At 42.2% G+C, this 27,892-nt stretch overlaps 2 protein-coding genes across 3 annotated transcripts; one reads left to right on the top strand and one right to left on the bottom strand.

Moving 5' to 3' along the window:
* znf488 (zinc finger protein 488) lies at positions 1-3,225 on the bottom strand. 2 transcript variants are annotated; one of them, XM_030748447.1, is made up of 4 exons: positions 3,112-3,225; positions 2,160-2,379; positions 1,569-1,797; positions 1-1,451 (listed from the first exon to the last, which is right to left on the bottom strand). In XM_030748447.1, exons 1-4 carry the CDS (start codon positions 3,120-3,122, stop codon positions 373-375), a joined length of 1,539 nt encoding a protein of 512 aa, XP_030604307.1. In that variant the 5' UTR covers positions 3,123-3,225; the 3' UTR covers positions 1-372. The 2 variants fall into 2 exon arrangements, with proteins under 2 accessions (XP_030604307.1, XP_030604308.1); XM_030748448.1 differs by having other exon boundaries at positions 3,116-3,219.
* Positions 3,226-4,857: 1,632 nt separating this feature from the next.
* On the top strand, positions 4,858-26,603 carry antxr1d (ANTXR cell adhesion molecule 1d). Its single transcript, XM_030748489.1, has 18 exons — positions 4,858-5,210; positions 9,385-9,456; positions 9,546-9,617; positions 9,993-10,074; positions 10,535-10,565; positions 10,643-10,716; positions 11,308-11,376; positions 11,466-11,546; positions 11,673-11,733; positions 15,457-15,555; positions 16,674-16,743; positions 19,453-19,531; positions 19,815-19,910; positions 20,052-20,090; positions 20,214-20,312; positions 20,397-20,561; positions 20,985-21,065; positions 25,435-26,603. The coding sequence occupies exons 1-18, from the start codon at positions 5,056-5,058 to the stop codon at positions 25,726-25,728; spliced, it is 1,719 nt and encodes a 572-aa protein (XP_030604349.1). The 5' UTR covers positions 4,858-5,055; the 3' UTR covers positions 25,729-26,603.
* Positions 26,604-27,892: the final 1,289 nt, after the last annotated feature.

Here is a 27,892-nt window from a genome sequence, read left to right as displayed (position 1 = left end):
AACCCATACCTCCTGTACAATTTAAATCAGGGGAACAGTAGATAGCCTAAATAAGAGAATTGCTTTGAGATATTTATGACAATCATGAGCTGTCCTTGAAACCTCTCCGTCCCTCCTGAGTTCCGTAAGGCACAAAATAATCAACTTAACACAGAGAACTGAAAGGACAAACTGTACTGAGATCACTTTACACGTACCTCTATCGTCATCTAGTGGACAAGTTGCGATGGACATGTGTCCTTTTTGTTATTATACAGCTACCTACATTCAAAGTTATACACTCAAGTCTCGGCTTGAATCGGAGTCTAAGCTTGTTAAATATGAGTATCATTTAGGTAATAAATAAAGAGTGCCCCCGTCCCCGGTTTTCTCTCAGTTATGGGAGGTCATATGTCTTGACAGGTGGTGCCGCTCTCGGAAGTATTCGTGGCAGATCGGGCAGGTAAGTTTCTCCTCCCTCCTTCTTCTCACCTGAGATTCCGCCGCGAACTCTTTTTTGTGGTGAGAGCGCATGTGGAAAACGAGGTCTGAGGTCATGCGGAAGGACAGATTGCATTTGGCGCACCAGTTCTGCACCGACACGCCCAATGTGGTAAAAGTCGGAGGAAGGATGGTGAGAGATGATGTGGTTTGCAATTGAGCGCCTATGTTTCTAGACCAGTGCTCCGGCGCGTAATGGAAACCACTGTTTAATGCAACTGGAGAGGGTACAGTATGTAAGTCACTGCTTAGGATGCTGGATCCCACAAGATTATTGTATCCCACAGCGGTCCTGGAAGTAAACGCATCAGTCATCTCCTCCAGTCGGCTAGAGGGGGCTGTTGAAGCTCTGCTGAGGTGCGCTTGGGGGTCAACGGGAGAACTTCTTTTACTCGGTTTACAAAATGCGCTTTTCTGTTCGCCCTGGCTATTAGATATCACCAGAGAAAACGCACTGTTGGTGCTTAAATGCACGCTAGAGCCCTCTCCTGTCACCGGCCGCGCATCCACCTCTCTGTCGTGCGTAAAAGTCGCCTTGGATTCTCCACCTTGAGCAAACTCCTCACGTTTACGTTCCAAAAGATCCGGTTTCAGTTTCCCCTCAGAGGAAGAGGCGTCTCCTGCTACCTGGTCGTAACTCTTGGTCGACGGTGCAATATTGTCATCATTTGAAATATTTGTTTTCTCTAACAGAACAGTTTTTCGCCATTTGGGATAAAGAGTTTCCTCGTATTTCCTCCTCTTCGGTGAAGTCTCTGCGTCGTCGGTGTTTCCAGTTCTTTTGTGTTCCAAATCTCTGGCAATGTTATGGAAATCTGTGACTCGGTGTTGCTTCTTAATTTCCACGTGCTTGTGCTCGTAAAGCTCACGGCTCCAGTTGTCAGTCTTTACGTGAGCACATAAGAATCGGCAGTGAGCCAGGAAAGGGTACTCATGTCCGAAGACCTGGTTACACCGTCCACATTTTAATTCTGAAAGAGAGACAAAAGAAAATTATATGATGTGATTATTTACTTTCATATCAATAATTTGGGAGTGACATAAAATTTGATTTAAGCTTGCACACGCATTAAAAATCAAAGCCTCACCTTCTTTTGATCCTTTTGTTATATCTGTGAAGCCCAGCAGATGAGACAGCTCACGGTCATACCATATCAGCAGCTCTTCTTCCTGCCGTATGTCCCGAGTAGTCCGCACGTACAGCTGACCCGCTTTCAAAAAGGCTTCTGTGTTCTGCTCCTCCCCGTTGCGCGCAGCTTGCACAAGCCTCAACCAGGACAGCACCAAGGCAGAATTACGCATTGCCTCAGGGTCGACCTGTTGATAGAAACCACTGATATTTTACTCGAGTTCCCGAATTACCGGATTTTATTTTATTTTTAAGCTGTCTTTCTAACAGGCTTGTGAATCATAAATGTAGATTTTTGTGATTTAAGTTAATAGATGGCAGGTGACCAGTGACATTTTTAACACAGCAGTTTAGTGACACAAACCCCAGATTGTCAAAAAAAAAGACATAATACGAAAATAGGATGCCTTTAGTGTGAAATAAAAATAAATCTTTGTGTGGAAAGTACACTAATTTTGAAATCATGTTCCCGTTGAGTTATATAGCAACTAAGTCAAGATACCACAAAGTATAGTTACAAGACTTGATTTCAAAGTTGTTGCGTACGCACCCTGAACACACAGGCTTTCGCTCTCCTGTCACAGGATTTCTGCGCTATAAAAGCGATGGAGTCGTAGAAAGTGTTCTGGAGCACGCATGGACCAAAGCACGTGCCTGCAGGGATGCTGCGCGTAACGACCACACTGGTGTAGAGATCTGATGGATGCTGGAGGAACTTACTGTCACCGGTCCAGATGGACCGAGGCAGAAAAGTATGATCCATCGTTAAACTGCAATAGAATAGTTATTATTAGTAAAGGTGAACAATAAGTCGTTTCATGTTATTTAACACAATAGCAGGATAACCAGGGTCAGAATTATCGCTAGCGCAGAACAATCTATAGTTATTGTTAAAATTAGCCAAGAATATAAATTTTATTTATGGTTTGTCATAAAAAAAATTGTGCAAATAATTGGGTTATATATAAAATACAATAAAGATTTGATATGCGTGATGTGCAGTCAGCCGGTTTGGATCTGCTCTAAGCCTACGCAGAATTCCAATATCCTACTGAAAAAATATATATCAGTGCATCTGTATTTTATTTTTTCTTTTCTAGTGAAATTGAGGGTCCCACTGCGAAGCAAGCGCAGCCAGTGTTGAGGCAAAATGATTTCCAACATCCTTTGTCTCAGTTTTTCACTCGGTTACTCCTTTTGTCTCCACATCTGCCGCGGAGTCCAGCTGCCTCCTCAGCGAGCAGGATAAGTTCAGTATGTTTTTCATAATTTATAAACAACATTAACGCTCTTCAGTTACGTGACTGTTGATTTCCCTCTCTCCGATCAAGTAAAAGTACCCGATCTTTTGGGTTGACGGTTTTAAAATATTGACAGCTGAACCGCGCAGCATCGTGACAGAATGATCTGGCTAAAAAATGGCTGTTTTTTAGTTTTAGTTTTTTTGTTTTGTTTTGTTTTATATTTAAGAGTAAAATCTCCGGTACGGCATGCCAACTTACCCACCGGACATGGAAGACGATGTTAATGCCGTTTGGGAGCCAAGGAAGTTGCAGCAGGTGCAGCGGACCTCGGTAACGAAGTCTCCGCGAGTTACTTATCCGACTGAATCTTCCTCCGCACTGTCGTCTCTCTCCTCTCCCATTCCCACTTATCCCCTTCGGAGAGCGCACTGAAGCGTGGCGCATTGATGCGAACGCGTGCGCGCTCACGCACGCTCGCGCACACACGCCTTCAAATTAGTCTTTTATTAGTAAATTTTCCTTTGTCTGATTTACAGTCCCTTCAGTGGAGAGGGGAGATGTGGGTGTTTGTTTGGACAGAACTGTGATCACTGTGATAATGCACATTAATGGCCCCGTATACAGCATACCGCCAGCTGGTGTGAACACTCTGCACACTGCAGATGGACAAAAGTAAAAAATAAATAAATAAATAAAATGTTTCAAATCAAATCTCTGAAGAGTATTTTATTTTTCATAGTATTACTAAAACCACAGACTGGAGGACGGAGCACGTTGGAACAGACCTCTCTTTTGCCAGCCTGCAATTAATCATATAGAAATAAAATTATAATGTTTTTTGTTTTTGTGTTGTGTTTGTGGTACTCTGTCATGTCATGGTTTAAAAGAAAAAGAAACACAAGTTCTACTTCTAACAGATATCGAGACTACACCAGCATATGCACGCTATGCGGGATTGAACAGAGAGGTTTTGGTCACGTTTCTGGAGACATCATGTCTAGCTACAAGAAATTGGTGGAAACTGTCTGATGTAGAAGATGGGAAATTGTAAAACTGGCCGCTGTTACATGACATGGTGCAGGGTGGTCTGGGTTTGCCACCAGGCAAATGCATTATTCATAAACTAAATGTTTCTGTCTAATGAGCATTTAATGATTATTCTGCATCAAAGCTTTGGTTTTTTGAGTAAATGTCCTGCTAGTTCCCCGTGCCAACTTTCTGTAATGAGAAAGTGGGAATGCAAAAGCCCCGGAGGAGGACTTTTTGGGCGCGCTCCAACTGTCTGGTCAAAGTACAATTACACTATAGACTAAAAATACTATTTTACTTTAGATTAAAATCACAATTTATCCTGTTTGTGGTAGCTTAATCACATTACAATCACAGGAATGATGACAATAACAGGAGCACTTGGGAAAGCTTTCAGCAGCAGCATATCCTGTGGATATGACGGAGTCGGAATGTAACTGAGCAGGTCTTTGTATTTCTTTTGGGGGCGAAATATTGAAGCGAGTGGGTTAATGAAACTCGTAAAACACCCAAATTCTAAGACACAAGTTAGAACAAGTTACAAACTCATGGACATCATGGCATTCACTGACTGCGCTAAATCAGGATTTCTTTGATTTTACACCTTTGATTACTGGGATATTAGAAAAGACGTGGACAGAATTTTAATTATCCATGTGTAATACGTCTGATTCATAGCCTTTTGATGTTTCCAACTATGAAAAAAAAAAAAGAAAATCAAGGCTCAAGGCAGACTAGTTGGACATGACACTTTTTCCCTCCTCAGAAAGTTTATTTTTGATAAACTCGAGCCAAAAAGAGTATCCCAAAAACATGAAGTAAAAGGTCCCCCCCCCCCCCCCCCCCCCCCCCCCCACACACACACACACACAGAAGTTTTTTTGAGGAAAATAAAGTGGAGTTTTGTATGTCTCCTCGGGTGTCGCTCCTCTCCTTCATCCTGCCCAGCTTTAGAGTTTTTTTTTTTTTTTTTTTTCAATCCAAGAAGAAGACTCGGAGAGGCCGGTTCGGTCTGAGCAAAACTCTTATTGACTGAATGCACTCAACATAACGAGAAAGAATACCAGGAAACACGGCGGTATATGCACAGAGAATCTGGAAACAGATGATAGAGGGAGATGTGAAGCTCTTAAGTTCTTGCAGTGCTGGAGTAGTCAACAGTAACCGGGAAAGATGGCGAGGACACGGGCTCGCATGTTCGTCGTCTTGGCTGTAGTTGGAATTTTCTGTTTCGATGTCTCGGTCAGAGGAGAGCTGCAGGGGGAGCAACAGGAGGAGGAGGAGAGGTCCTGCCAGGGCGCCTTCGACCTCTATTTTGTTCTGGACAAGTGAGTCTCGGATATTATTTATTGCTTTGTTAGTTTCTGGTCGCTGCGCATTGCCATGCAACCGCCTAGTTGTTTGGAAACGCGGAGCGCATCAGCCGGGCATCCTGATGTAACGGCGTCCGAGAAAAGCAAACCAGTGAGCGTGTAAATTCGCAACTCTAACTTTTATTTTAATCAAACTGCCTTTTGCACCCATCACACGATTCAATCTTAAATCTGTGTAATGGAATCACTACACTTAAAAAAAAACAACAAAAAAAAAACACACCCACAATCATTTGAACTCTCAGTGGTTTATGTCTTTAAGGTACAGGTATTCACATTTCATTTTAAGCTGGAAGAATATTCTGGACATTGGGGCATGCTTTTCTTTTCGTTCGGTTTAAAGTGGTGAGACAAACAGACTGAGCTTTACCGACGGGATGTGGGCAGGGCGAGCAGGATGGATAGAGTTTCAGGCTGATGACGCCTGCGGACACAGCTGCTGGAGCTGCCCCATAGCGGTGCTGTGTGGCCCGGTGAGCTCTAACTATTCCTGGCTCCCTCTACCATAAAGAGAAGCAGCAGCCACTGATTTCTGCTTTCTGTCATGAATTAGGGTGGTGTTTGCACTGAACAAAAGCACACACAAAAAGATGTATACTGACCCCACTTTCTAATACACTTTTTTATGCTGGATTTTGGTTGTAGCTGATTGTTATATTACTGGTTAATACAAGATTTCTTGACGCTATCAGCAATAAGCACAACTTTGGAGGCAAGTTGTGAAATATCTTGCATATGTTGCATCCTCCAGCTGATTGTGTTTTGTCATTACCTGTATTTAGTTACAATTCCAGTTGAAAGTATGCTGCAAAAACTTTGCTCTTTAAATACAGTGGTACTACTGCATCTTTAAAAATGGTCTGAGAGAAATCCTAAATGATTATTTCTTTTTCCCAAGTATTTCCTGCTTCTTTTTTTCAATTCATAGGAGTCTGGTGGGTGGACAGGAAATGAAGTTTGAGACAGCGGGAATGTCAAACAAAGGTCCCCAGTCTGAATTTAATCCTCAAACACTGCCTATTTCTGACATCAGTATTATGTCTCAGACGTGGTCTTTGAATCCTTTTATCACAGTGATGCAGTGGTTAGTACGGTTGCCTCACATCACGAAGATCAAATCTCGATGTGTGGAGTTTGCATGTCCTCCAGGTGTCTGCGTGGGCTCTCTCTGAGTACTCTAAAGGCATACCTTTAGTGGGGTTAGTTTAATTGATGATTCTAAATTGCCCATAGCTGCCTGTCTCTCTGTGTTGCCCACCACCCGACCCTGATAAGTGGAAGAAGATGGATCTGAAAATAAATAGAATGAACTTAGTGACACAACATTTTTCAGGACACATGGTCACTGAGGATGTTTTTGCCACTGTTCTGGCTTGTGTAAACCTTATGATTTTGCACTGCTGCAGCTCATGCAGTTTCAGACATTGTAATTGGCATGTTTCTGTTATTTTCTCGTAAGCTGCGAGGTGAGATTGTGCATATGGTCATGGAACAGTAGCGTGTCGAAACATGCAACGTAGACAGAGATAAGACAAGATAATGACAACAAAACCATAACGTATGGCTGAATTTGTGACCTCCCCGTGTAAAAGAATGGCAGGTTATAATTTCAGCAGAATAATTATGTTCTCGACTGAAGCAGCGATGTGATTTTGTGGTGAAGCAGCTAAACACTGTGGGGTATAACATTTGAAAATACTCTGAGGTAATGGTTAAAACAAAAAAGCTTTCCGTATGTCCTTGACTGACCCGTGTGCACCGCCGCCAGCTATGAGCTGCGAGGTAGACGCGCTGAGTGACATTTTACTTTGGTTTCAACACTTTTGATGATCTTTCTAATGTTCACGGCAACATCTGTCAGCCTCTCGCTTCTCTCTTTACCCTTTGCTTCAAAAAGTTTAGGAGGAGCCTGGGGAGTGCGGCATGTCATGCATGGCCAAACCTCTGATACGCCTCTTGTTTGTTTGACTGTCTGGACCTGCAAGCTCCAGCGGGCCTTCAGGAAGCTGTTGATCTTTCTCCTGAGATACTCCTGACATCTTGGCTGATATCAAATGCCACATAGTGACTCAATCTACTATTTCAGTGATAGAGAATAGAGCAAAATCATGTCTGCACTAGACTTCACCTCATCAATCCTTGTCATACTTGCATGTTTTGCTTTGGCTGCACTCTACAGAAGGTTATGAGACATGCTGACGGGGGATTGTGTGTGCACTCCACTGGAAGCATCTCAGGATACACAGAATGAACATTAGAAAATCGACCATCAGCTCCCTACATTCCTGCACTCCATGTCTGAGCCACACTGAATACCAGTCTGCATTTTTTTCTCTCTATCTGGTTGCCCACAAATGGAATAATAGGTGTTGTGTTTTATGGCAGGGCTCTGAACAGAGTTTTGTGTTGACCGATCCGAGTGCTTTGGACTGGCTTCAGAAAAGAGATTCTGCATCTCATAGCTTAGGAATGCAGGTAGAAGACTGGAGGCTAATTGCTAAAATTGTAGAAAGATTGCTTTGATTTTCAGTACAGGAAACGAGTTTGAATGTTTCGTGCTTTTTCTGAGGATGGGAACTGCCGTGTTTAAAAGCAGTTAAATCCACTCGCAGCTAGCTCAACAATGTTTCCAAATCAAATGTCAGACGCTGCTTTGTCTAAAAAGATTTGGGGAGATCTGGCAGATGGTTTCATCATGACAAAAAACTAAATAAAAATAATTGATAAACCAAACGATTCTGTGTATAGAAAAGGACTAATAATACGAATGAGGCCGAATCATCTTCTCATTCATTGTAGTTAACAAAGGTAAACTACAAGGTACTGAGGTAGTCTGACAAAGGAACCCTTTGATTTAGTCTTAGTTTAATGAATAGTACACAAGAAGCACAGTTTTTACTTTTGGCAGTGTGTTAAATCGCTTCCTGTCCTGGACTGAACCTGAGCTTCAGTTGTGTATGTGTATCAAAAAGTACCCTGCCTCCTCATAATTACATTTGGGTTTTTCTGCAACTTCTACTTCACTCTGCTCAATAAAGTATTTTATAATTTGTTAAACGTTGCTGACTTTATTGCATTAGGCTGTAAAATAAACCCACTGACTCCATATGAGGACACACTTAAAAAAAAAAAAGTATGTAACTCTGTAATGAAGTAATGACTTCCTCTTCAAAGATGAAGCTTAGTTTTTATACTTAGTCAGCTTCAAGTAAACCCAAATAGCTCCCAAATAGGAGTTCTGGTCTCAGGAGGTTAAGAAAAGATTAAGACGGGTTTTTTTCCCACTAAACTCCTGAACCAGCATCTTTATTATGCCAACACTGAGCAAGTTAGGGGTTAAATAAAACACACCATGATAAATTTAACCAGCTCAGACTTTCACTTTGCTCATGACCCTGCTATACATACACACAGAGTTTGGCCCTTTGCAGAGTTTGGTTTAGTTGATGTTGCATCCTTCACACACACTCGCACGTTTACCCCCTGCTGAGTGTTACTTCTGGGTCCCTCTGTTGTTCATGTCACAGCCTTTTTACTCCGTGCATCCCCAACCTGTTGTTGGGCTGGCTGCACTCAGTGGGACCATCTGTTCCCCCTCACAGTCAAACACACACACTTGCACTCTCACGCATACACATACACATCCACTATACACACACAAGGCCAGCTGCCTGCTTCATGGTCTCTGCTAGAGGCAGACTGCTACATCTGTCCCTGTCTAACCTCAACCCTCTGGCCCAGCAGCAATTAGCCCCCATTAGCAGCCCCATGGGACTCGATTTCATTAAGGAGACTGTCATGTACACAGCAACATGAAGCAGGCTAACCAGCAGCTCACAGCCGACAGGTTACAGTCCAAAGCAAGGGAATGTGACTAGATGACCAGAAGAAGGTCCTTGCTGTGTAATAAATAAACTGTTTCCTTAAAAAAAAACATGCCACGGCCATTAAATCCTAAGTTTTCATACGCACACTACCTTTGAATCACAGCATGACAATAAAGCCCTATTATTCAGATATGGGTTTGAATTTTCAACAAGAATTGGGGAAAAAAAATGTGTTGTTTTTTAGCTGGAGTAATCTGTTACAACATCACATCACACAAGGTTGTGTTTGTGCTATTTTTCAGGTCTGGGAGTGTGAAGCATCACTGGATAGAGATCTACTCCTTCGTGGAGCAGCTGGCAGAAAAGTTTATTAGGTACCAGCAGGATTCAGTCACTGATGTGTTTTGGATGTTTTGTGTTCTTCTTTCCTCAGTGTTAACATAAAAGCACTTTGTGTTTACAGCCCCATGTTGAGAATGTCCTTCATAGTCTTCTCCACACAAGGAAAAATCATCATGAAACTGACTGAGAACAGGTAAAGTCCAAATATCAGTAACTGATTTATCCCTCATGTCTGTATGTTTGTGTGTCAGTACCATTCAGGGTTGCTCTCTCTTCTTGTGTTTATCTGTAAAACTAATTCTGTAACCTTTCGAAAATCCAGATCATCTGAACAGATACTGTATAATCACAAACTGATTTCATCCAGCTTCATGCAACCTTACAAATACAACTAGGAACTTCAGTGTACTGAATGCAGTTTTGGCTGTGCACTAACCTCGGGTAAAACTTGAGCCAAAAAGTTACTTTCCGACTCAAATGAATCTTTACTTTCCCTTTTATTCAATCTCTTTTCTTAGAAGCAACTTTCTTTTAGGATGTTTTATAAGGTTGCTTGTTTATTCCACAGGGAGGAGATCACTGGAGGCTTAATGGCTCTGAGGAAGGTTATCCCTGGTGGAGACACATATATGAACTTAGGCCTGGAGATGGTAAGGCTGGGTTTAAGCGCACAGTACATTGATAAAGTCAGCCTAAATCATGCTAGCTGGGTCTTCATAAAATTTCCAGAAAATAGCCACTGAGCATTAATTTTGCCTGGCAGCTGGAACCAGGAGCAATTAGATAAGTATGAGGTGCGGCTCAAATCATGAATTACTTGCTGCTTCCTGAAAGTGCAGAGCTAAGTATTTAAGCGAGGAATTCTAAAATATTTACTCTTCCATTTGTCTTTCTGTTTTTATGAAAACAGGAATATGCTTTAATAGCAAAACATGCAAAACATAGTCCCCCATCTTTGCCAGACCATGCTGTTCAAAGTGGGATTTGCGGTTTGGCTTTGCATCAATATCAAGATGTTAGAATTTATGATCATCTGCGGTGCCACTTACACGATCTGAAACTGTGCCAGTTATTGTGGAACTCAGAATAATTCCTTCTTTTTAATTGTAGGCTAATGCACAGATCTATCAAGAGAAACACGGTAAGCTTCATGTCACATGCTTCATACATTCCAGTACATTGTTAAAACGTGAAATGTGAAAGTTGTGTGTTCTGCAGGGACTGCCAGCGTCATCATCGCCTTGACTGATGGAGAGCTGAATGAGTGGCAGTTTGACACAGCACAGAGAGAGGTAAGACACGTTATAATGTAGAAATCTTTGGAGGGAGAAGTAGAGAAAAATATTACAAACATTTGAGAAAGCATTCCAGTAAAGGCTGGGCATTGTTACTGTAGTCTGTATGCCTGTTACATTATTACTGCTGTTCTCCTTTGGTGGCCCTCATTATGGTTTTCATGTTTTAAACCGCTTTAATATTTACCCAGCTTTGATTAGTGCATCTGTAATTTGGATGCAAAAGTCCTGCCCTCTTGGGTGCTCCATGGATTACTTAAAGATTTCACATTCAATACTTCATTGTTCACTTTGGCGAGTTAACTGAAAGCTCACCAGTTTCTGGGACTTTTTTTTTAAGTGGTTATTGTTACATTTGTCCTGAATACAGATGATAAATACATAAAAGTATTTAGAAGTGATTAATAATCAGGCTGTGTTGAAGCTAAGGCCCATTTTTTCTGGAGAATGCATCATGCTGTGCACCTCCAGTCAAAAACTTTTTACTGTGTGGACTGAGAAAATCTGAGAAAGTGGTTTTTGGGACATTTCAGTGGCTTCATGCGACCACAAGAATCTCTTTGCAATTGTTCTTATTTTTCTTTGCAGGCACAGAGGGCCAGATCTATGGGAGCTATTGTTTATTGCGTAGGAGTCAAAGAATTCAACCAGACCCAGGTAGGATCCACTGACAGATATCAACAATATTGCAAATACATAAAATTGCAAATGGCTTATTTTCTTTCTGTGTCTCCATGTTTTTCTAGCTTGCAACTATTGCAGACACTGTGGAACATGTGTTTCCTGTATGGGGAGGTTTCCAAGCCCTCAGGGGAATCATTGACTCAGTAAGGGACACAAATACCACACATATACCATATAAACACTCACACACACACAAAAAATCATATTACATCATATTACATTACTGATGTATCGCATAACATTTTTTTTATCCATTCCCTCTCTCTCAGATCATCAAAAAGTCTTGCATTGAGATTCTAGCAGCAGAGCCGTCCAGCGTGTGTGCAGGAGGTAAGAGGCGTGAGGAGCCGGGGTTTTCCCTTTCTTGTTAACCGAGTGGGCAGTCACGGTGTGTGATTGTGTCAGATGACAGTCATCCAAAGCCTCTGGAGTGAAACATGAGGTTGAGTAATCGCATGGACGCTTATGACCGCAGAGTGACAGAGAGCGTATTGTCATTCACGGCCGGGGGAAATTAGCATAGCCGCTTCAGCACAGCATGTGTGCAAAAAAAAAAAAAAAACAGAGGGTGGGGGGGTACGGGTGTTGGTTAGAGGAATTAGCCGTGAATCTTCAAGCATGGCTGCATCTCTGGCCTAGTTTGCCACATCGAATATGCTAAATGGCCATTTGGGTTTGCTTAAACCCGTCCTCTCCCTCACTTCCCCTGCCCAGCACTTCTTGCTCCTAGACAGCAGTTTGAGCAAGTAAGAGGCAGGAGAAGAGGCATTAAGAGAGAGCTTTTATGGGTAGCCAGCAGGATGGATGAGCTTTGACATGACCTTATTAGGACTCACTTAAGGGAGTGCATTTGCAGCCCTGCTACCAGGACAACCAATGGAGATTAACATCCATTACGAGATATGAAGGACAGGAGAGGATGTGGAGAGAGGAGATGAGAGAAGATTCATAATGTTGCCGTAAAAGGACAAAAGGAGAAGTTGTACTCACATGATAATTACAGTTTCTGTTGCCCTGCAAGAGACTTTGTGTCACTCGACGTGTGCCCAAATATCCTTCAACAGCCTCATTTATTATTCGATTGATGAGCAGCCTAATGGTCAGTGAACTAAGAAAACAAGGACCCACTTTAACCGAGGCCTAATTAATGAAGTTGTAATATGCTCTCATGCTTATGGTGCACTTTGTCTGCCTTTGTTGTGACTCAATGTGCATGAAAACAATGAAAGCCTTATCTTAGACTTCCCCGGTGCTTCGTTATTATGCCAGGAAAGGCTTTGCTTTGTGGAGAAAATAATTCATTTGCCAAGCACTTGTTATCATTTAGCTAGAATTTGTTTTAATTTGAACAGCAAGACCATGCATTTAAGTGTGAATACATGCTGACACCCTGCATTTATATAGTGACAGTCTCTTTCACTGTTATTTTTCTCAGCCCACATGTGGTCACATAACATATCGTACATGCTTTACTCCAACACACACATTTAAATGGTCTTTAGTCAGCTAGCGCACACACATCTTCACGCACACATGTACACACGTCCCTCACATTGATGTGAAGTGACCAGATCGAGCTGCCTGCAAACAGGCCATCAGACTGGACAGTGAACATTGGGCCGCACTATAAGACATGACAGCACTGATTCCCAGCGCACGTACACACAAGCACACATTGAGGACAGTGAGAGTGCGGCCTTAGATCTAACATGACAGGAGAGATTGCTGCTTTCATTAACGTCTGACCCTTTTCTCCCTGTCGTCCCTTCCTCCTTTGCCCCTCCCTGTCCTTCACTGTCCTTTCGCACTAACGTGATTGAAGACCTACTGTTGGGACAAGCTGTACCCCCTTTTCACTACACATATGCACAAACACACAGTGCACATGTATGTTCATGTGTATGGTCATACATTCATACAAATGAAATCCCTGTCAGCCATTCAGGTGTAGATGTAAATGGACACGTTGCCACGCAGGAAGGTCAGAAAGCAGACAGGAGAGGGCAGCAGCATAAGTGTCGGACGTGTTTGCAGGGCACCACCAGTCCTTGCCCACCATGTGTCTGACAAGAATGACCTTTTAGCACATCAAGCCGAGTGTTGTGTATATAATAGATTTTGTGATTGAGATCATTTTAGTTAAGGAAATGCCACTATTTTGCCACTATTGGGTTTTTTTTATGGTTTTTGGAGATCAGTCAAACAAGGACAATTGAAAATGCTTATTTCTAAATATCTGTGGTTTGGAAATATTATAGACTTCACATATTTACCTTTTTTTTGACAAAAAAACATAAATAATAAATGTAAAATTTATTGTTATTGTTCACTTTTCCGAGAGTAAGACAAAAGCTGTCCATGCCATTGTAGTAATTCTCCAATATACAGTGCCATAGGTTGTGGGTTTTTGTGTGTGAGCTATACCACGGTGCAGCTTTTTCATTGTAAGATTATGCATAAAAAGAATAAATGCAAAAACAGAAAAAGCATTGAGCACTGGGACATATCACTGTTAAATTGCATGTTGTGACTACAAACCACATAGACCACAACTTATTATATTATATTATATTATATTATATTATATTATATTATATTATATTATATTATATTATATTATATTATATTATATTATATTATATTATATTATATTATATTATATTATATTATATTATATTACATTTTATTATGTCACCACTGTAGGCAAATCCTTGCTTATATATGATTGGTTGATGACTGAGTTTTAGGGTCTTTGCCCTGCTATGTAAAGTGTCTGTTGTGATTTGGTGCTATATAAATAAAGATTAATTGAATCTCTAAATGACCACAGACATGGCTGTATGAGGTCAGTTGTTTACGTAACTGTAGGATACTAGAAATCAAACTCATGGAAGGTTTTATCTAAATGAAACTGAACAGCTGCACCATCTATACAAACCTAGGTGCTGTGTGTATAGTGACATACATTTTTTATACCTGCATCACATGTGCTATATGTACAACTGAGAGTTTAATTTTGATGTACTTTAGTGATGTAAAACACCACTGGATTGCCTCCAAACTCAAATCTGCACTCAGCATTTTTCCAGCAGCTGTAAATATATAAACATCTGCCTAAATTGGTGTTTGTTTTCTCTTCTCAGCTCTTTCTCTGTGTTTGTATCTGTATTCGTGGCTTTCATAGCAGCTTGTCTGACCTTTAAAGAAATACTGTCACATATACACCCCGCAACCTGTGATGTTTTTATCCAGTGATCTTCACGCTGGAGCTTTAAATGTTAAAGATGTGGCTGGCAAATGTTCTGTTAGCCAGGATAATGCTAAAGGAAACCTCAGTTCACTTGCCTGCACGCTTTCATTCATGCACATACTGAACACATGCAAATGCCTGCACATTCCACAGAGAAGCAGAATTACTGTGCACACACGCACTATCCTCACACACATACACACATCTGCATACAGGCACCCACAAGTGCTAACACCGCGCGATGGTGCCATAGGTAAGGTCAGACCTACTTTGACAGTACTGTGCTGTTGTCAGCCCAGCAGGCATGTTTTTAAGCAAGTGTTTTTTTCCCCGCTCTTTAACATATGCTGGGAAGCAGCCACATAGACACTCCAGCATATGCTGGCAAGCCTCTGTCAGTGCACTTTAACAGTGCCCAGGGGAAATTAAAGGTCAAAGACACACACACACAAACACACATTCGCACACACCTTCTGGCTATTGCATAGTCTTGAGCTATTTCTGAATAGCAACACTTTTAGCATTAGCACCACTGGAGCATATTATGGCCTTTCCGCACATACACGCACAAGCACACACATATAAACAAGCAGTAATGAGGCATGCTCAAGTTGAACACAACAGAGAAAGGGACCGGCTGTCGGGACTCACTGTGATTGTATACCAGAAATCTACTTCTGCAGTCCATCAAAATTAATTTGAGCTTTTATGACTCTTGTGCAGCTCAAAATATATGTATTACCATTGTGGTTATATTACTAATCACTTATGATGGTGCCTGCACCCTTTTTCTTTTGTCTCAGAGAGTTTCCAGGTGGTTGTGAGAGGTAATGGCTTTCTCCATGCAAGAAACATCGACCAGGTCCTCTGCAGCTTCAAATTAAATGATACACATACTGTAGGTAAGTTCTGCAAATGTACACAAGCACACTGTAATAAATGCATGTGCTGAACAGAAGTTTATAGGGTTCTCTGGTTTGTTACCGAGAAGAATACTGCCTGTCTCCAGGTAGAACCTTTTATTAGTATGATCACAAAGCAGATCTTTCATCGTCTATCTTTCTTCCTGGGTTGCTCTGAGGCACTCCCAGTGCTGCTGCTATTTTCAGATCACTGGAAGACCCATTTTGACCACTTACACTTATGCACACACAATGGTTATTTATTCAACCTGAATTTAATTTCTGGGGAAAAGGGGGAAAAGTTGTAAGAAGCCAAATCTGGCAAGTGGGGTTAGGTGGTTACCGAAGATTGCATTGGTCAAAAAAAAAAAAAAAGCATTTTCAATTTGCCGTATGCTGGCACACAATGGCAGTTCAAGGTTGTTTCCACCAAATGTTCTCCCCCAGAGTTCTCAGGATATTTTAATAGAAATACCTCACATACCCTTTAAGGGGATTCTATCTCAAACCAAACATAAAGGTTATACTTGGAGCCATTTGTGAAAGATTCCAGCAAGAACCCCTGCAAGAGGATCTCCAGAGAACCCTTCAATTATATAATGGCTCCACCCAGAATCTTCCCTGAGGATTGTATTCAGAACCTTTTCACCTTCTAAGTATGCTAACAACCAAATTCTACTGAAAACTCTATTTCCATCCTAATGGTTTCAGCTATAATCCATCCAGTGGGCTCTGAAATGGCCTTTTTATAACTTTCTGATGGTTGGATTCTAAGGAGGCAAAAATGCTTAAATCCCAAATATTCTATATTGTGGTCATCTCTTATTTTTACATTTTTTCCTGTTAAATTAACCATGCTTACAATAAATGTTATGCATTTATTTGGAAAAAAAGTCTTGGAACAATACTAAATAAGGAGGCTTATCCTAATAGAACAAGAGAGCCTGGTTAGGTTCATATTTTGTTCATATCATATTAGTGCTCATATTCAGAGATTATTATACTTTCAAACTGAAATTTATCCTCAGTGCATGCATCACGGGATTGTGGTTTGGTCTTTGCATTTGTGTATTTTAAAATTTTACTACATAAAGTGACTTTTGTTTTTTCCCATGTAGACGAGAGACCAGCTGGAATAGAGGATACCTTTCTGCTGTGCCCTGCTCCTGTCGTAGAGGAAGTGGGGAGGTAGGTAGCAGATCTCTTGTCTCGTTTTCCATCGTTATTTACCTCAGATCGTTTCTCAGCTGTGACTCCAGTCTCTGAACTATCCTCATACAGCTGTAATGCGGACATTTGCCAGCTGCTCTCAAGTTTGGTGTGGACACAGAAGACTGCTGTCCTTGAACAAATTAGGGCCAAAGTCATTGTGTGTCTGTGATCAATCAATGTTTGTCACAGCTAACGAAGCCAGACACCAATCACAAGGGGACAACAGGAGTAGAGCCCAGGAACATGACTTAATGAGAGCCTGCTTGAGAGGACCTCACAACTGCCTATGTGTTTGTGTGTGATGTTCCCAATCTCTGTCGGGCAGTTTGGCAGAGAGAAAGTGTGAGTGGAGTCAGCAGGGCAGTGTAAAGTTTCCTCTGAGGGCTTCCAGCTCTGCCCTTGGTAATTCAAAGCAGAATTTCCTTGCAGGTAAGACAGAGCGATGCTCTGGGCTGAGCTTGGAGAGGATAAAGGCCCAGTAGCCCTTCCATCCCCTCTGCCTACAGTCTTGTGCATAATTATACACTCAGGCCTGTGGCCTCAGACACCTCCCAGTCATCATCTGTCTTGTTTCTGTCACTCAGATTTTTAGCATGATTTGAGCTTTTCTTGTCCGCCAGTGAAAAGTATTGCTTTGGTGGGGAACCACTGCTCAGAGATTAGGAAGAAATCTTTTTTCTCCAGAGAACTAAAGAACCTGACACACCATATTTTACACTGAATAACAAAAGTAGCGCATAACTGGCATATAACTGTTTAGAGTTTGACATGACAGAATATAAGAGACACGTGGCTCAAGTTGTAAAGTCCAGCAAATACTCGGTCCTTCTATCTGCTTTATTGTCTGATCTTTGTTGCCAGCGTGCTGTTGTAGCAGGTGGAGCTGCGCCTCCTGAGAGCAGAGCAAAACAGGCAACATCGTTACACTCTGCAGTGATGCCTGAAGGAAGCGTCCTTCCATGTAACGGAGGCCCATTAGAACAGAGTCAGCACTGCCTAAAACCCTGAGTGATACTAAAGAGCAAGTCAGCTGTGGGTGGCTGACGGGCCCAAGGAGAAGGCCAACAGCTGGCTGATGAGCTCTGGGGTACAATGCAATAGAAGTGGAAATATAGAATGAGGCAAGTGTGACACTATTCAGGTTGGACAGGTGTTACACACTTTTTTATGCACTAGTTTCTTCTCCTGTATTGTACTGTTTTTAGTATCCTCCACGTTTCAGTTAGTAACAAAAATAGTTACATTATGTCATTCAGTGGTCAAATAAATTAAATGATCTTCAGATTTGTATTCACGGACATACAACAAACTGTGTAGCATGAAAAAAAAGCTCCACACTTCTTGAGGTCAGTGGATTTACACTAAAATATATAAAGTGCCTCTTAAAACAGAAGACAAAGATGCATTTCCACTCAGAGCAGACAGAATCAGTGATGAAAGTAATTATTAGTTGCATCCCTAAAATCACCTTTACATGTCAGATCATGTTATATGTGAACTGTCTGCCGTTGAGGGGTTCTTAATTCTATACATGAGATCTTAAGGACTCCAGCTCCCAGCATCACCTCTTCACCCAAACCCCAAAGACCCTCACTCTCCTCCTGTTTCACCCAAGTCGCATTGTCGGTTATAATGAAGTCACTGGTGGTCCTGTCACACAAATCTGTGTTGACTGGGAACCTTCCGGATGCAGCTCCCCCTCCTGAGCACGCACACACATATACACACACAGGGCAAAGACATATATAGTGGGCAGATTGATGATTGATAGGGGCTGAGATCTCTCTGTCAGCGTGGAGCTGATAGCACCCTGTCCCCTGCCTGAAAGGAGGGCTGACCACAGGATGGGGAAGGGGAGACAGAAAAAAAAAGGGAGGGAAGATGCAGAAGAAAAGATTAGTGGCACCTGCACCACCAATTTCCTGTTCCCAAGTCAGTGTCAGCATGAGTTATGAGACGAGCTACGGTGGCATGGAGTGCTGAAGGGATGTGGAACAGGAAAGGCTTTCCTTCTCCCATCCCCCCACCTCTGTTTCCTCTTCTCAGCCATCCCACCACCCTGCAGTGAGCTCCGCCTTCCCGCCCCCTCCTCAAACTTAACCCAAAGCTCAATACCCCCTTGTCTCCATCGCCCTAAACCATTAGAACAGCACAAGAAGTCATTTTCCATTCTTCTTCTAACCTATAACTACACTCCAGCAGTCTGCTGTTTACTCGCCTGCCAGCCTGTGTGGCTAAAATGTCTTGGTTTTTGTTCATTTTATTTACAGCTTTATTTCCGTCAACATTTCCATCCTGTCATCTTCCCAGCTAAAATTTCCCACCTTTGTGTCCGGCCTTCCTGCATTTGTTTCACTATAGCTACACATATCGGGACTGAATGCTGTAAAATTAGATGTCTGTGGTTTCCACATTAGAGATCTGTGTCTAATCCAAGCAGAAGAGATTCCTCCTGTGGGTGGGAGACCTCGCTGACCTCTTCGAACACTTTAGCTCCGTGCCTTTGTCAGCATATTTTGTGTGCTTATAATGCAGCAAGTACGGACAAAGCAGGAATGTATTTGGCACCTGGGCAAGCTTTTACAGTAGCTGACACTGCAGTGTGTTTATGCAAGCAGATGTTATGTGTCAGCATTTCTGTGTCAAATCACAAGCAGTGGGTGTGTGTGTGTGTGTTTTTTTCAGGGTGATCTACCTGCAGGTGAGCATGAATGAAGGCCTTTCCTACATCACCAGCTCTGTTCACATCACTACTACTGAATGTGTAAGTGCATCTGGTGTAGCCTACACTGTCACAACATTAGATGATAATATTTCTCTCTGGCATGCTGCCTTTTTTTTTTTTTTTAAATAAACTTTCTTCCAACTGTCTTATTTCTCTCTTGGTTCTTTTATCTTTGTCTCTTCCTTCCTTCTGAGTTCTCCTCTGTTGTGTCTGTCATCAGAGGAGGCTGTGAGTACTTCTGCTTTTCATTTTCCCATTGTTTTCACATCTATCGTGTTTTATTCCCGTTTAACCTTTATCCTGCCGTTCTGCATGCATACAGTTTGACGGCACCATCGTGTTGATATCCTTGCTCGTGGTGTTCCTGCTGTTGGCTCTGCTGCTGATGTGGTGGTTCTGGCCTCTCTGCTGCACTGTGGTAAGTGTATCAGTGTTTCAGCCTGAGAGACTGAATGACTCATTTGTTTCAGGAAAGCAACTACACTGAATTATTCAGCTTGTAAATTATTTTTAAAAAATCATTTACACCGTATTTTTAATCCATTTTTCTCTTCTTCAGGTGATCAAAGAACCGCCGCCACCTCCTCCTCCAGAGCCAGTAAGTCACTGCTGCATGAACCTGATTTTTTTTCCCCCGTCGTTCATTCTGTTTGCACAAGCAATAGTAATAATAGTGTGTTTAAGAATATGAGCTGCATTCTAATGGAAGACTTGCTCACAGGAGTCTGATGATGATGATGGTTTGCCCAAGAAGAAGTGGCCCACAGTGGATGCTTCATATTATGGAGGAAGAGGAGTAGGTGGCATCAAACGCATGGAGGTACACTCACACACTCTTGGCTCTCAGCATTTGCAAAACATAAAAAGAGAAAGAATCTTCAAGTTTTTTTTCTTACTTTATAAGGTACGATGGGGGGAGAAAGGATCCACTGAGGAAGGTGCGAAGCTGGACAAACCTAAAAATGCCGTTGTGAAGATGCCGGAGCAGGAATTTGAACCCTACGAGCCCAAGCCCCGAAAGCCTCCCCGTCGCCCCCCACAGCAGAGGAGGTGGTACACCCCTATTCAGGTAATTTTTTTCATAGAAATGTTCTTTAAATGTTCAGTCTATGTTTGAGGTTGAATGCATAATGGAGACTACAATGCAGGAGAGGAAGAATGGCTAAAATGACTTAGTGGGAGTCATCCCTAAATGCCTTTATATGCACAACAACAACAAAACTTTAAGACTCCCTACAGAACCGAACCCCCCCAAAAAAGTTTGATTGTGTTACAAAAAAAATAAAAACATATGGACAGTTGAATATATATTTCAGTATCTAGTAAAAAAAAAAAGAAGGATATTCGATCTTTAAAATATTGTAGAAACTGCTATGTTAAGGTCTTTTTAAAGACCTACATTTACTTTTTTTTGATCATTCTGTATAGATATGAATTTTTTCTGTTGGAAATCTTCCATTTTTAATTCACGTCTTCTTTCCTGGCTGTCCAGGGGAAACTGGATGCTCTTTGGGCTCTGTTCAGGCGAGGCTATGACCAGGTATCTCTGATGAGACCGCAGCCTGGAGATGAGGTGAGGCTGCTTCTTAACTGCAGTAACCTTTCGTTGTCATATGTTGCTACAATTTAAGACACCACAAAGATGCTTAATGGCTGACAGAAAGCTATAATTTGCTGTTTATGCGTAATTCGGCGGATTGCCTTTAAACGGCAGGTTTTCTGTCTTTCTGCTGAGCATCTGCATCTTTCTTCTGTCATGCAGCACAAAGACATATGAAAATCTTTAATACAGCACCACAGTTCTCAACACACACACTGACAAACATACACAGCGAGTCAGTGAGGTGCTGATAGGACTCTCTTTGTCAAAGCTGCAATTGTTCACCCACAAGACGCACTGTGCTGTTCTGTGTTTTTCCCAGGAAATGACTAGGTTTCTGTTTTCAAATAGCATGTTGCACCCTCACCCTCTACTGTTAAGTCATGATTATAGTAAAACATATATATAAAATGTGTCATACTTTGTTTCAAGTGCAATGTTTTATGAGAAAAACTACAAAAAAAAAAAAATGTACTATTACGGGTCATTACTGCCACTGCTGAAAAGTCCTAAATCATGACATCACTAGAGAACAAGAGAGAGCAGAGCGGTTCCTCTTATCTAACCTTGACTCCGCGTCTGGCATCTCATAACTCCAAAGACATGTTTTCATCATCACAGTGGTTGTCATGGTGAAACATCTGCTCCGTTGTAAATGGTGTCATTGTCGCTTCTCATGCCTCATCACTGTAAAATTTATTGATTTGTGCTCTTGAATGACACGATTCATCTTTACTGTGCAACAGTGTGATTGTGTGTGTCTGCAGCGTCTGAAGTCTGTAAAAGTGGTCACCATCGCTGGTTCTTTCCATCTTGCACTTTTTTCCGCTATGCAGAACAGTTAATCTCTGTCGTGGCAGAAGTTTCTAGGGTCTTTGTTAGACACTTTCTGTGGGGCTGTGGTTCACAGACACCCAACAATGACCCCCACAGCTCCCTTCACGCGCCATTAACTGAGAAAAATAAAAACGCTACTTCTCTCCTGGTAAAAAAAAAAATGAGGGGGAGAAAAAAAAAACTCCACTTTTGTTGCAAGGGAGAGCGAATGAGAGCTGATAGCCATATCAAACACATAAGACGACAATGATTGCTCATCCTGCTCACCAGGCTTGAATCTGAGGCCATTCCACACAGTAATGATGAGAAACATCTCTGCAAAAGCAAGAAACCTCAGTGCAGTTGAATATCAAGGAGCCCAGCATGGTGGCAAAAAGTACAGCACTAACTAGCAATGATCACTCCTCCCAGTCCAGCTTGTTAACCAGCAGCTCGGGAGGAGCTTGCCCTGCTTTCTCCCCGCGTTACTCCTACCTCACTGCCTCTGCAAACAGCCATCAGCAGCCTGCCAGTTTCTGCCACGCTCCCAGTTTGCATTTCATCTCTTTTTCTGCCATGGGTGTGTGCATTCCCGTGTGTGTGTGTGTGTGTGTGTGTGTGTCACTGTAATGTGCGTGTCAGTTCTCCTGAGCAAGCGTCACACAAACAGATGGGGAGTTGAAAGGCCACGAGCCATATTGTGACAGACGAGATTCCCTTCTTTTGTCCCCGGAGCTGATGGCGCTGATGGCTCTTGTCACACAGTACAGGCCAGACCAGAGGGCGGTCACCAGCTCTCCGTCCTCATGCACAGACTGCACAAATGAACACTTCCACTTCTACCCCTTTCTCCTTTACCTCCCGTCACTTTGTTAAAAGTATCGTTTCATTCCAAATTTGAAATGTTTTAATATTTTCTGTATTTTGAGATGATTGCAGGCGATGGATTAAATGAATCTCCAATATAAAGCATCTTAGTAAGAATTGCAGGCCTCTATATGCTGCCAGAGCAACTTCATTGTGCCTTGGCATTGGTTCTCTACATCTCCAGCATGGAACGCCTTTCTTCCAAAAGATATTTTCATATTTGATGTTTTGATGAAGGTGGTGGAGAATCTAACACATCACTACAAATCTCCCATAGGCATTCAGCTATGTTGACGAAGGCCATATTGCACGATGCGCATAATTTTCATCCTAATCACAAATCATCCAGTAAGAGGCCGCTCCCATCAGGATAAAAATGTTCCCTCTTAAAACAAAGGTGATCACTCAGTCACTTTGCAGTGATCCTTTCCTCCAAAGGGACAAGTGGACAGAAACAGTCTGAGTGAAATGCTTCCCAATGCATAATAAAGCCACTCCATCCCTCAGTGTGAAGGTCAAGAGTTTTGGGTTCTTCATTAATTTGTCACCCATCTGTGCATGTCTTAAGTTTCTTCCACCACATAGAAGAGTGAAGGTGAACAAACCATTTTGTCATGGATAAGCTGAAGAGGATAGATGGTATTCTCAGTAATCAACAGAAAAGGCTGTCAGCTGTTTGCGTAGGAACTACTTCTTCCAGAGAAAGTAGTCCCTCAGAGGAAGGGTACCTGAAATTAAATGATAGGGCTGTTGGGAAATACTAATTCAAAACAAACCAAGCCATTGATTCTTCAAAAATATATTTTGTAGGTGTAATTTAAATGCACTGTCACCTTGTACCTTCATTTATATGGAAGAAGAAATCTCAAAATCTGACATTTAAAAAAATGCACAGTATCAACCCTAAACTCTCTATAAAATGCTTTCATGTAACTCTTGTGAGTACACATAAAGCATTTTCCTCATGTGAGTGAATTGCTGTAATGTCATGCGAGGTGACAGGCAGAGCTGTCAGGTCAGATGTGTGTCTACGCTCTTCTTTTTCCTATTTTCTTTACTATAATGGTGGCCAGTGTGTGTGTGTGTGTGTGTGTGTGTGTGTGTGTGTGTGTGTGTGTGTGAGTGTGAGAGAGAGTGAGGGTTCCCTCTAAGCATACAAAACAATCTGCTTTATGTGTGCGTGTGTTTGTGATGGCAGGGCACACTCTTGGGGCTTAGAAGGGGAAACAGAGACTAGACAGAAGAGCGGTGCAAACAGGGATGCTGGAGGTGTTTCAGGGTTTTGTTTTTCTCCTGAAAAGGAGTTCAAGCTCAGAAGTAAACAAATGCCATGAGGGGAAATAAAGCAGTGACAGATATTACAGCCACAGGGGCAGACAGGGAGACTGACCATCACAAGTGACTTATTGTTGACCTTTTATACAACTCATATATGTCCATATTATCTTCTTTTAGGTGGAAAAATGTTCTCTTTAGCACTCAGCTTATGCTTTTTTTTTTTTTTTTTGGTTGCACTCTTGCAGCCAGCCCCTTAACCTTTGTTCCCCTCCCTCTGTTATTCATGAACCAGAGGTTTCATTCAGGCCATATGTTCTGGTGGAGGCATGCTTACAGTCACACACACACACACACACACACACATATATTCATGAGCTTGTGCTCTCATTGTGTCCATATGCTCTCTCTGGTGTTGTGCTGCTGCTCTGCTGCTCCCAAACTGGCCTTTTCACAGCAGCCCGGCGACAAGACCAAAGCAGTCACCCCCCCCACTCCCCCGAGCAGGCTGCCCCCAATCAATTACGCACCCTTCATACACACACATATAACTACACAATGGCCCCCGCAGTTACAAAGCTACTGCTGCTGGGGCCCTCTTAATGGCCCCTGTGTGACTTTAGGGCCTCTCTGTTTAATAAGGTGTTATAATCAGACCACCAAGGGTCTGTGACACAGAGACCTACTCTCCATCCTTCACACACTGACTGAGCAAGACAAGCATGCGTGTGTGTCTACAGAGGGATGCTATGCAGGGAACAGAGAGGAAAACCATCAATGAGGACAATAAGAGAAGCGTTCCATTCTTCCTGACTTGTAAATTATGTTAAATGCTAAATGGTTTCTGTTAACTATTGTGGTGATATTGAAATCCCTCCTTTACATTCCTTCAAGTCGAGCACATAAGAGGCATAAACCACTTTCTGTTCTACACCAAGAAAGGACTAGTCACTGCAGAGGCTCCAAGAGAAGAGGAGGGGAAACAGAAAAAGCTGCAGACTGCAAAAGCCGTGTGTGTGTGTGTGTGTGTGTGTGTGTGTGTGTGTGTGTGTGTGTGTGTGTGTGTGTGTGTGTGTGTGTGTGTGTGTGTGTGTGTGTGTGTGTGTGTGTACTTGCCTGTGTGATAACTTGGCGTCTTTGCTAAAAATCACAGCTATTGTAGTGCAGGTGTGGACAGAAGACAGAAGCAGCTCTGTGTGCCCTCCAGGCCCTCAAACACACATCCTTGTGTTAGTAAGGCTCAGAGAAGTCTCACGCAACCCATTTTGGCTGGTGGCTTAACGCCTGTGCACAAAGCCGCACTGTATTTTAATCTGCATTCGGCTTTGAAATTATAATGCACAGTTGTTTTATTAACCATCATCTCTCTCTGTTTGTCATGCAGGGTCGCTGTATTCGCTTTCAGCGGGTCAAAGATGGAGAGTCCACCCCAAACAATCGGGCTCCTCCTCGCACACATCCCTCTCCCTCGGCCCCACCTGCTCCTCCGCCTGTTGAACAGCAACCTCTGGTCTCCTACTCTGTTCCCCGTACAAAGCCTCCATCAAGAGGGCCTCGCACCACGCCACCTCCGCGGGCACCCCCTTCCATGGTACGACCACCTCCATGTCCTCCCCCAACTCGTACACCCCCGGGGCCCCCAGGACCCCCGCCATCTCGACCCCCACCCAGGCTCTAATGATAAATAGAGATCCTACAATAAACAGCTGATAGGTCAACCAATTCCACAGAAAAACATGTCCTCTTCTCACCCCGGTGATTCATAGGCAGCAGAAAGGCTTAAAATCTTACAGGCCAGGAGCTCAAACTTGAAGCTCTGTGCTTTGTTGCTGGACAGCAAAAAGTATTTATCTGATTTCAAATTCAGCTACTGAGTTTCAAGTTTGTTTTTTTATTTAAAAAAAAAAAAAAGATAGAAAAAAAAAGCATGTAGTTAAAGATTAAGTCTGTAGGTGCAGTGTTAGATGTAATGTTTAACTAAATGGTTAGAGTAAGTGCAATCTAACAAAAATGTTTTTGTGCGTGGTTGAAAGATAGTTTGTGACAGTTTGTGTATGAAAATGTGGCAATAAATACAACTGTCTGATTTTAGTAGAGGGAATTAATGCTGAGGAAGTGGTCTGAAAACTAGCATGTAGTAAAAGATCAGTGATGTCAGTTATGTTGGCTATTTTTTTTTTTTTTTAATTTCAGTGTCTAATTTTACCTTTTCAACCAAAGAAGCTCTTTCATAAAATTTAGTGTTAAAGTTCAGTAATCTTTTTGAAACTGCAGCGCAGTTACACCGCATTTTATTTATTAGAATACAGGCCCTGTCTGCATACGCTCTCTTTAGTATCAGATAGCTTTCTGGGTTTTCAAATCTTTGAGGGAGGGGACATGAGGAAGTATTGTGGCATAGCATCTGATGTATTTGTCTTATCAGCACCACTGAAAACTTGTATCTTCAGGGTTCTCTTGTATACTGCATTTATGGACTGAAATGATCATTTGCATTATTTCATTATTAACAAATTGAATGTCTGTCTTTAATAAAAATGTTTTTTTAGCTCCTTCCTGGCAGCAAATTCTTTCATAGTAATTAAAAGTATGGTATATTTCAAGAAAGTTTCTGCACTCGTATTATAAATCAGCTTACAAACTCGTCGGGATCAGCGCAACACAGACCTTATGACATATTTATTAGTTAATTGGATTATTGCCTGCTGCAATATTTGGTGATGTAATGCATTTCTCTTTAAGCAGCTCTTAAACTAATTACACTTGTGCTGCTCTCCAGACATTAATAAGCTGTCCATGACATACACTCAGTGGTCACTTTATTAGGTATACCCTGCAACTACCAGGTTAACACCCTTCTGCCTTAATTCTTCTTAAAGGTGCTAACAAAAACTTTTTTGAAATGTATGTTAGATCACCTGATACAAAGCACTCGGACTCATATGGGTGCTTTGTATAAAGGTACACCATGCTATTACCAGGTTGGACCCTCAGAACTGCATTAATTCTTCATGGCATAGACTCAAGGTTCTGGAAACTTTCCTCAGAGAGTTTGGCCCATATTGACAAGATAAATCTGCAACTGTGTGACGCAGCACATCCATGATGAGAATCTCCTGATCCACCACATCCCAAAAGGTGCTCTATTAGATTGAGATCTGGTGACTGTGGAGACCATTTGAGTACAGTGAACTAATTTTCATGTTCAAGAACCAAGTTTGAGATGATTTGAGCTTTGTGACATAGCTGCTTCCACCTGGATAACAATACAATACAATACACACCCCAGTGTATAAAGGGATGGTCATTAAGCACTATGGCCTTCCTGAGTATTATTAAAGGATCCCCCCACATCATTATACCACCAGCAGCCTGAATCAATGATACAAGGCAGGATGGATCCATGCTTTCATGTTTACACCAAATTCTGACCCTACCATCTGAATGTTGCAGTAGAAATCAAAATTTATCAAACAAGGCAACGTTTTTCCAGTTTGCTACTGTCCAATTTTGGTGAGTATGTGCAAACTGTAGCCTCAGTTTCCTGTTCTTAGTTGGCAGAAGTGGTAGAGAGAATGCTACTACACATGAAGAGGATGTGGGACCTTGCCAGGACATCAGGTCAGGGGCGAGATATCATCCCCATACACGGAGATTGGGTGCCAAGCCCCAAGAACCACTGAATGCCAGAGCAGCTGACCTGAAAGAGAAGACCTAAGCTGGACATCTGGATCCTCCGTGGCCGCTTACCAAGACCTACACAAAATACCTTCTGAAAGTCTACTAGAAGATGATGTGAATGCAGCACTATGCTGCCCCTCATTGGGGATATGGAGAACAAC

Source organism: Archocentrus centrarchus, chromosome 15 (genome assembly GCF_007364275.1).
Source record: "Archocentrus centrarchus isolate MPI-CPG fArcCen1 chromosome 15, fArcCen1, whole genome shotgun sequence".
Lineage (NCBI taxonomy): Eukaryota > Metazoa > Chordata > Actinopteri > Cichliformes > Cichlidae > Archocentrus > Archocentrus centrarchus.
This window is presented reverse-complemented; position numbering and strand designations above follow the sequence as displayed.

What these genes read in the sequence shown, in the direction of transcription:
- znf488 (XM_030748447.1), bottom strand. An exon ending in CGAAAGCCTGTGTGTTCAGG is followed by an intron (nt 1,798 to 2,159) that starts GTGCGTACGCAA and finishes TTCTATCAACAG; the next exon opens with GTCGACCCTGAGGCAATGCG. An exon ending in AACAAAAGGATCAAAAGAAG is followed by an intron (nt 1,452 to 1,568) that starts GTGAGGCTTTGA and finishes TCTCTCTTTCAG; the next exon opens with AATTAAAATGTGGACGGTGT.
- antxr1d (XM_030748489.1), top strand. Translation starts at nt 5,056, where the DNA reads ATGGCGAGGACACGGGCTCGCATGTTCGTCGTCTTGGCTGTAGTTGGA. An exon ending in ATGAAACTGACTGAGAACAG is followed by an intron (nt 9,618 to 9,992) that starts GTAAAGTCCAAA and finishes TTTATTCCACAG; the next exon opens with GGAGGAGATCACTGGAGGCT. An exon ending in AAATGATACACATACTGTAG is followed by an intron (nt 15,556 to 16,673) that starts GTAAGTTCTGCA and finishes TTTCCCATGTAG; the next exon opens with ACGAGAGACCAGCTGGAATA.